At 49.5% G+C, this 8689-nt stretch overlaps 1 protein-coding gene across 1 annotated transcript; it reads left to right on the top strand.

Annotated features, from left to right (window-relative positions):
• Nucleotides 1-274: 274 nt before the first annotated feature.
• On the top strand, nt 275-990 carry LOC140410573 (translationally-controlled tumor protein homolog). Its single transcript, XM_072498840.1, has one exon. The coding sequence runs from the start codon at nt 364-366 to the stop codon at nt 820-822; it is 459 nt and encodes a 152-aa protein (XP_072354941.1). The 5' UTR covers nt 275-363; the 3' UTR covers nt 823-990.
• Nucleotides 991-8689: the final 7699 nt, after the last annotated feature.

Here is an 8689-nt window from a genome sequence, read left to right on the forward strand (position 1 = left end):
GACTTCCCCTTCACAAAACCATGCTGCCTCTCGCTAATACGTCCACTTGCTTCTAAATGGGAGTAGATCCTGTCTTGAAGAATTCTCTCCAGTAATTTCCCTACCACTGATGTAAGGCTCACCAGTCTGTAGTTCCCTGAATGATCCTTGTTACCCTTCTTAAACAAAGGAACAACATTGGCTATTCTCCACTCCTCCGGGACATCACTTGAAAACAATGAGGATTCAAAGATTTCTGTCAAGGCCTCAACAATTTCCTCTCTGCTTTTTTTTCCTCTCCGCTCTGCACGGCTGTTGTTCCTGCCGCTCGTCGTTGCCCGCTTCGAAACGAGGCTTTACAAATGCATCATCTCCGGCGACGAGATGTTCTCCGACATCTACAAGATCACCTACGAGGTGGAGGGGAAGGTTATTTCCAGAACTGAAGGATCGATTGATGAGTCTTTAATCGGTGGCAATGCTTCCCAAGAATCTCCTAGTGAACAGGCTGAGTCTTCTACTGTCCGTGGTGTTGACATTATATTGAACCACAATCTGAAGGAAGTCAGCTTTGCAAAAACCACCTACAGAACTTACATCAAGGAATATATGAAAGACCTGAAAAAAAGAATAGAGAAACAAAATCCAGAAGGAGTGAAGACTTTCACTGACAATGCCCAGGCAGTTATTGCAGAGATTCTATCCAATTTTGTAAACTATCAGTTTTTCTTAGGCGAGAGTACAAACCACGATGGCATGGTTGGATTGTTAAACTATCGTGAAGATGGTATGACTCCATACATGGTTTTCTTCAAGGATGGTTTGGAAATTGAAAAATGCTAAATCTGCTGCCTGCAGTTCATCATGTTGAATTCATCGATCCTAATGGCCTGCTGCTCACCATTTTACCTGCAATAAAGTTGGACTGGTATCATTGAGCTGATTTCATGATCAGAAATGTAAGCATTGTTTTAACATTTAAGTTGTAATAAAGTGCATTAATCCCCTAAATGCCTGTCTGATTTCCATTGATACGTGAGGCAACAAGGTGGTAGATGAGGAAGTACTATGTGGTAGAGTTTACAGAGTGACTTAAAATGGCTCCTTCACTGCATCTGACCTGCTTTATTCACTTGGACGAGATCACAAAAGCAGTAATTCTCATCACAGCTGAAGCAGTGGAAATGTCAAAGAAATGAAAGCCTAAGAATCCTCCCTGAGCTAGCAGTGAATCAGATGATGCAAATGCTCTTTATGGGAGGGCGAGGGTAAGTATAGAACACCTTAGTTTTCCTAAGTAACTCTTAAAATGTTGGGTTTGTGTCTGGTTGTATGGTTCATTAAATATATGTCCTGCCATGCTATTGTCCAAATTTCAAGTGAGTTTTGAATTGGTAGACTGTGTATTTTATCTAGTACAGCCCTGCAAAAGTCAAACTTTAATAAACGTTAAAATGTAAAAAAAAAACAATTTCCTCTCTTGCCTCCTTCAGTTTTCTGGGGTAGATCCCATCAGGCCCTGGGGACTTATCCACCTTAATATTTTTTAAGACGCCCAACACCTCGTCTCTTTGGATCTCAATGTGACCAGGCTATCTACACGCCCTTCTCCAGACTCAAAATCCACCAATTCCTTCTCTTTGGTGAATACTGATGCAAAGTATTAATTTAGTACTTCGCCCATTTCCTCTGTCACATAGATGCCCTCCCCTGTCCTTCAGTGGGCCAACCCTTTCCCTGGCTACCCTCTTGCTTTTTATGTACGTGTAAAAAGCTTTGGGATTTTCCTTAATCCTATTTGCCAATGACTTTTTGTGACCCCTTTTAGCCCTCCTGATTCCTTGCTTAACTTCCTTCCTACTTTCCTTATATTCCACACAGGCTTCGTCTGTTCCCAGCCTTCTAGTCCTGACAAATGCCTCCTTTTTCTTTTTGACGAGGCCTACAATAACTCTCGTTATCCAAGGATCCCGAAATTTGCCATATTTATCCTTCTTCCTCACAGGAACATGCCGGTCCTGAATTCCTTTCAACCGACATTTGAAAGCCTCCTGCATGTCAGATGTTGATTTACCCTCAAAAATCCGACACTGTGCTGCAAAGTGGTTCGTTTGCCACAATTGGAACAATGTTTCCCTGTTGCCGGACGATTTTTTTGACTGTGGGTGTGTCCACAGCCTATGTACGCCATCACGCTCGCAACGTCACTTTCAAAATGGCCACCGACCGTTGTACGCAGTTTTCATTGCTGCGACACATCATTAATGGCATCAGCCACTTTTATCAATTTTCGCTGTTTTCCTTAGCATATTCAGCATATTCGCTCGATGCCTGTTCGCTGCCCTTATACATATTTATAGTCTCTTAAATAGACAACACCGGTTTTCTCAACATTTTTTCGCGCAACCGTTCAACGTTTATTCCCAACACAAATTGGTCCCACAGCATAGACTCGGAGGCTGAGGCAAAATTACAGGACTACGCTCGCTCAGAGCTTGAGAGCTGTGACAAAGGAATCCATTGACTCTTCCCTAAGTTTCAGCCTTTTCCAAAACATGTAGGCTCATAGGTCTCAATCACCTGTTTCTTACAGTGTGTCAAACTTTTGGAGCACCATGCTGTATTTAATTTTGTCCTTATCTGTACTGAATTCAAATGAATTGAATAGCTCCAATGCTTGCAGTCCAGCCAAATTTAGTAGGAGTCTGATGCATTTTCTAGTGCGGAGGCAGAAATAATGACTTCAAAATGTTGCTTAAAGAAAACCCAGTTCTGGCATAGTTTACCGTGTGTCTTGAAGTGGTCAGGCTTCTTGAGACCTTCCATCTTCTGATCAGTCTTTACTATAGACTTTTTTCTGAGTTGTAGCTTCTGGATTGCTTTTTTCAATCTCAAATGCTATTCTATTCTAATCTAATTACTGTTTCTTTCAAGGAATAGGTTCCTGGTATCATGTGATCTTCTTTATTTTGCATATTTAGGATGGTTGGCGCTGTGTTTCACAAAGACCACAGTATAGTTTTTCCTTAAACAAAACTATAATTTTATTTACACTACTAAACTGTTTTTTTAAACTCAAACTTAGTCCTTTGGAATACAGAATCGATCAATACCATCCAACTATACTCATTTACTGCTTATCTCACTACTGGTATAAACTATAATCTAACCTTCTCACACTAACTGCTCTTATGGCCTTTACTAGCTGTCTCCTGCACACACTCCTCCCCTCAGGTCTCGCATCACTGCTTTATATAGTGGTATCTGTACATTCCTCCAGTGGTTATTCTTGATACTACATTAACCCTTGTAATGCTGCTAGTTATTATAATACCACACCAGCCATGGAACCTGGGGGTAAGATTTTATGTCACCTACCTTCCCAGGGTGCTCCCTGGTTTTCTCCCTGCTTCCCGGAATGCATTCTGGATCTCTCCCTGCAGATTACCAGTTACATAGCCAAACGAAGAAAACAGAACAAAAAGGGAAACACCAACCCCTCCCACTCTGCGCCAAACTCAGGATGTATCTCCTTCATGTGCGCAGCTTACTGAGTGTGCGCTTGATGCCTGTCCCTTATATAGAACTCAGCTAAACCAAGGTGACTCACATTACTTAAGCTTCAAACAGAAGAATACAATGTACACCCTTGTGCCACTAAGCAGGCTTCAGGTGACTGTCAGATAATTAGGGTGGGGGCAGCTTCAGCCAATCAGACACTTTAGCTAGACACTGAACTTGTAACTGAAAAGCAGGGAGATTTAAATTCAGCACTGCCCTCTTTAATTACCACACTGCCCCAAATTACCAAGTTCCAATTCCCACTCTGGCTGGGTCTCACTCAGGATGTGTCTCCTTCACGTGCGCAGCATATCATCCTTAACTTCCTTATAGTTAGCCAGCGCTGGGGCATCGTTCTCATTTATTTTCTTTCTTTGATGGGATTTGGGTCACACTGGCAAGGCCAGCATTTGTTGCCCATCCCTAATTGCCTGTGAACTGAATGGTTTGCTAGGTCATTTCAGAGGGCAGTTAAGAATCAATCACATTACTGTAAATCTGGAGCCTGATGTAGGCCACACTAGGGAAGGTTAGCATATTTTGTTCTCTAAAGGACATTAATGAACCAGGTGGACTTTTACGACAATTGATGATAGTTTCATGGTCACCATTACTGAGACTAGCTTTAAGTTTATTAAATTCAAATTCCAGCAACGACCATGGTGGGGTTTGAAACCATGTCCCGAGAACATTAGTTGAGCATCAGGGTTACTAGCTCCAGGACATTACCACTATGCCACCCCCAGAGAGTTGTTACTTCTCAATGGAATACATCGGGTTGGATTCTCCGATTGCCGACCCCAAAATCGCGTTCGGCGATTGGACAGAGAATCCGTATTTACGACAAAATCGGGGACGGTGCAGTTTTTCGGATGCTCCGCCCCCTCAAAAACGGCATCACCGCTGACATCACCTGAGGCCCTCCCCAACGCTCCACCCCCGATGGGCCGACGTCCCGATGGCGTGGGCCGCGTGTGCTCACAGTTTTCGGGGACCTCGTGTGGGGGCTGTGGACTGTGTCCAGCATCGCCACAGTTGGGTGGGGAAACCGTTCCGCTGGCCAGAGGCTTCGACAGGGGCTGGGGGGATTGGTGGGGAGAGGCCCGGGGGTGGCGAGGAGGTTACAGGGGGCAATATCTGGCAGGTCAGGTCCGCGTGTCGCTGGCACCATGTAGTACGGCACGGTCACCGCAGGTTGCCGCCGTGCGCATGCGTGGCCACGGACCTTGCAATTTTATCTGCAGGTAAAGCTGGGGCTTTACGTGGCATGGTTGCTAGCCTCCCATCGGGCGGAGCCTCGGTGTGGAGGCGGCGCCAACCTTTTGGTCGTAAGACTAGACACATGCTCCGGACATAGCCTCAAAATCGGAGAATCCAGCCTATCAATTTTGGTAATTATGAAATATCATAGAATCAAAGAATTTACAGTGCAGAAGGAGGCCATTCGGCCCATCGAGTCTGCACCAGCCCTTGGAAAGAGCACCCTACCCAAGTCCATAACTCCACCCTATCCCCACACCTCCACCCTATACCCGTAACCCCACCTAACCCTTTTTGGATACAAGGGCAATTTAGCATAGCCAATCCACCTAACCTGCAATCGGAGAACCCAACCCGATCTTTGGACACTGTGGGAGGAAACCGGAGCACCCGGAGGAAACCCACACAGACACGGGGAAAACATGCAGACTCTGCACAGACAGTGACCCAAGTTGGGAATCGAACCTGGGACCCTGGAGCTGTGAAGCAACTGTGCTAACCACTGTGCTAAAGTGCTGCCCCTAATCTTTTTAAACATCTGCTACTGCTTCTCTACCTTTGTATATTTTAACCTATATTCCCAGTCCACTTTAACAATTTCTGTCTCCATACTCTTCACTTGTAATTACCTTAATTAAGTTTAAGACACTAATTTTAAATTCACACTCCTTACCTTCAAAGTGAATGTGAAATCCAATATGTTATGATTGCTCTTGCCTAGAAGATCCTTTACTATGAGGTCACTAATTAATCCTGCTTCAGCACACAATACGAGGTCTCATGTAGCCAGCTCCCTGCTTGGTTCCAGTATGTATTGTTCCAAGAAACAGTCCCTTTGTGAAAAATATTTTATTGAGGCATTTATATATTTACACATCAAACACAGCCATAAAACACAACAAGCCAACAGGGCCAAGAAACGGTCCCAAGTATACTCTGCGAACTCATCCTCAAGGCTGCCTTTGTCAATTTGACTCATCCAATCCCTAAGAAAATTAAAGTCATCCATGACTATTATAGTCCCTTTCTTAAAAAAAAACTTTGGGCTGGATTCTCCGCCGGTGGGATGCTCCATTTTGCCGGCAGCCCGGGGGTTTCCCGACAGCATGGAGCTGCCCCACAATGGGAAACCCCATTGACCAGCCGGCGAAACGGAGCATTCCACTGGCATGCTGAACCAGAAATCTGGCACGGCGAATGGAGAATCCAGCCCCTTTATTTTTTGACTTATACTCAATCCTACAGCATAGCTAATGTTAGGAGATCTAGAAACTCCAACCAATAACTTCCCTCCTTAACTATTTTGTATCGCCAGCCAAATTGATTCTACAACTTAGTCCTTTGAACCAAGATCATTTCTCCCCACTGAACTGATATCATCCTTTATAGCTCCTTTATAGCTCCGCCGGGTCGGAGAATTGCCAGGGGGCGGCGTGAATCCCGCCCCCGCCGGCCGCCGAATTCTCTGGCACCGAAAATTCAGCGGGGGCGGGAATCGCGCCATGCTGGTCGGCGGCCCCCCCCCGGCGATTCTCCGGCCCGCGATAGGCCGAAGTCCCACTGCTGTCATGCCAGTCCCGCCGGCGTGAATCAAACCACATCCCTTCCCGGCGGGACTGGCGGCGCGGGTGGGCTCCGGCTTCCTGGGGGGGGGGGGGCGCGGGACGATCTGGCCCCGGCGGGTGCCCCCACGGTGGCCTGGCCCGCGATCGGGGCCCACCGATCCGCGGGCGGGCCTGTGCCGTGGGGGCACTCTTTTCCTTCTGCCTCGGCCACGGCCTCCGCGATGGCCGATGCGGAAGTGACCACCCCCCTACGCATGCGCGGGGATGACGTCAGCAGCCGCCGGCGCTCCCGCGCATGCACGGCCTTCCGCCGACCGGCGAGGTCCCTTTGGCCCCGACTGGCGTGGCGCCAAAGGCCTTTCCCGCCGGCTGGCGGCGCGCCAACCACTCCAGTGTGGGCCTAGCCCCTCAAGGTGAGGGCTTGGCCCCTCAAGGTGCGGAGAAATCCGCACCTTTGGGGCAGCCCGATGCCGGAGTGGGTCACGCCACTCCATCCCGCCGGGACACCCCGCCCCGCCGGGTAGGGGAGAATCCCGGCCCTGATCTCTGTAATCACTATCGTATCTTACTCGTTTATTTCTATTCATCCCTTCAATTAATCCACCTTGTTCTGAATGCTGTGGTATTCAGATAAAGAATTTTTAATTTGGTCTTTTTCCCTTTGTATTTCCAACTCTGACCTTCTTTGCTTTGTATTGTAGGGATTCTCTGTCGGCCAACGCCAAAATCGGGAAAGGCGATTAGGCGGAGAATCGGTCTTGACAACAAAATCGTGGCCAGCGCCAGGTTCATGCCATCACAATTCTCCGATGCCTCGAATTCGGCGTAAATGTGCTCTACTCCTCACATGCAGTAAACGCCGTCGCATATCTTTAGTAGGTCTGAACTGGTATTCCGTGATGCTCCGTCTCCGCAGGGGGGAATTCCCAACGTAGAGGTTCACTTGTCCTTTTAAAAATCAGGGCCGGGATTCTCCGGTATCCGGTGGGCGGGCCTCCGTGGGGCTATGCTGGCACCGGTGGGGTTGGCGCCGCGCCAACCGGTGCCGAAGGGCCTCCACCAGCCTGCGCGAGTTGGCACATGCGCGGGAGCGCCAGGAGGATCCAGCGTAATCCCAGCGCATGCACAGGGGTTTCTTCTCCGTGCCGGCCATGGTGGAGCTCTACAGTGGCTGGCACGGAGGGAAAGAGTGCCCCCACGGCACAGGCCCTCCCGCAGATCGGTGGGCCCCGATCGCGAGCCAGGCCACTGTGGGCCCCCCCCCCTCCGGCGCCAGATCCCCCTGCGCCCTCCGAGCACTCCGCAGGCCACCCACAGAGCCAGGACCCACCGGTAAGAACCTTGTGTCATTTACGCCGGCAGGACTGGCCGAAAATGGGCGGCCGCTCGGCCCATCGCGGAGCGGAGAATCGCCAGGGAGGGCCACTGCCAATGGCACCCGATCGGCGCGGCGCGATTCCTGCCCCCGCCAAAAAACTGCCGTCGGGGAATTCGGCAGCCGGCGTCGGGGTGGAGGGGCGGGATTAATGCCGCCCTACAGCGATTCTCCGACCCGGCGGGGTGTCGGAGAATCGCGTTCCAGAGTACAGGCGCCGTGGCTGATGAGGGAGAGAGAGGAGGTGGGACATGGAGAGGCGTGACCATGGGCTGCCGGTCCTGAAAGTGGCTGGGTGGATGGGGGAGGCGGGGGGAGGGGAGGCGGGGGTCTCTGCCAGGGCTGAGGTTAGGGGTGATGGGGTTGACCAGGGGATAGGCCCGAGCGGCCCCCCTATAGGGCCAGGTTGTCCAGACACAGATTGCTATTGCCACAGAATACAAGGCAGCCATCTTGCTGTGCATCCCACTGACCTGCGATTCTGCAGAGTGACACCGGCAGTTTGGATGCCGCCACCCCCTCCCCCCCCTCCCATCTGTATGCCTACCCCTACCCTCGGCCCAGCACTCCCGCATTCCACCTGATGTGTTGGATGTTCTGGATCACAAACAGGTCACCAACACGGGAAGTGGTGCAACTCTATTTTATTGTAAGGTTAACTATATTAACATACTTGAACTGTGGGTAAATGCAATACCAGCTTTAACTGTTGACCCTTGCCTAGTCCTAACCAGGTGATGCACTCAGCACATGGTGAATGTCTGTGTTGCAGGCTGTGAGCTCTGTGCTCCGAGCTGGCTGCTACTAGAATGAGCGGGAACTCTCCTGTCCCCTGTCTTTATAGTGCATGTGCTCTCACTGGTGATTGGCTGCGGTGTTGTGTATGCTGATTGGTCCCACTGTATGTCCATCAGTGTGTGTGTGTGTGTCTGCACCATGATATACTGGT

Source organism: Scyliorhinus torazame, chromosome 4, assembly GCF_047496885.1.
Source record: "Scyliorhinus torazame isolate Kashiwa2021f chromosome 4, sScyTor2.1, whole genome shotgun sequence".
In the NCBI taxonomy this organism is placed as follows: domain Eukaryota; kingdom Metazoa; phylum Chordata; class Chondrichthyes; order Carcharhiniformes; family Scyliorhinidae; genus Scyliorhinus; species Scyliorhinus torazame.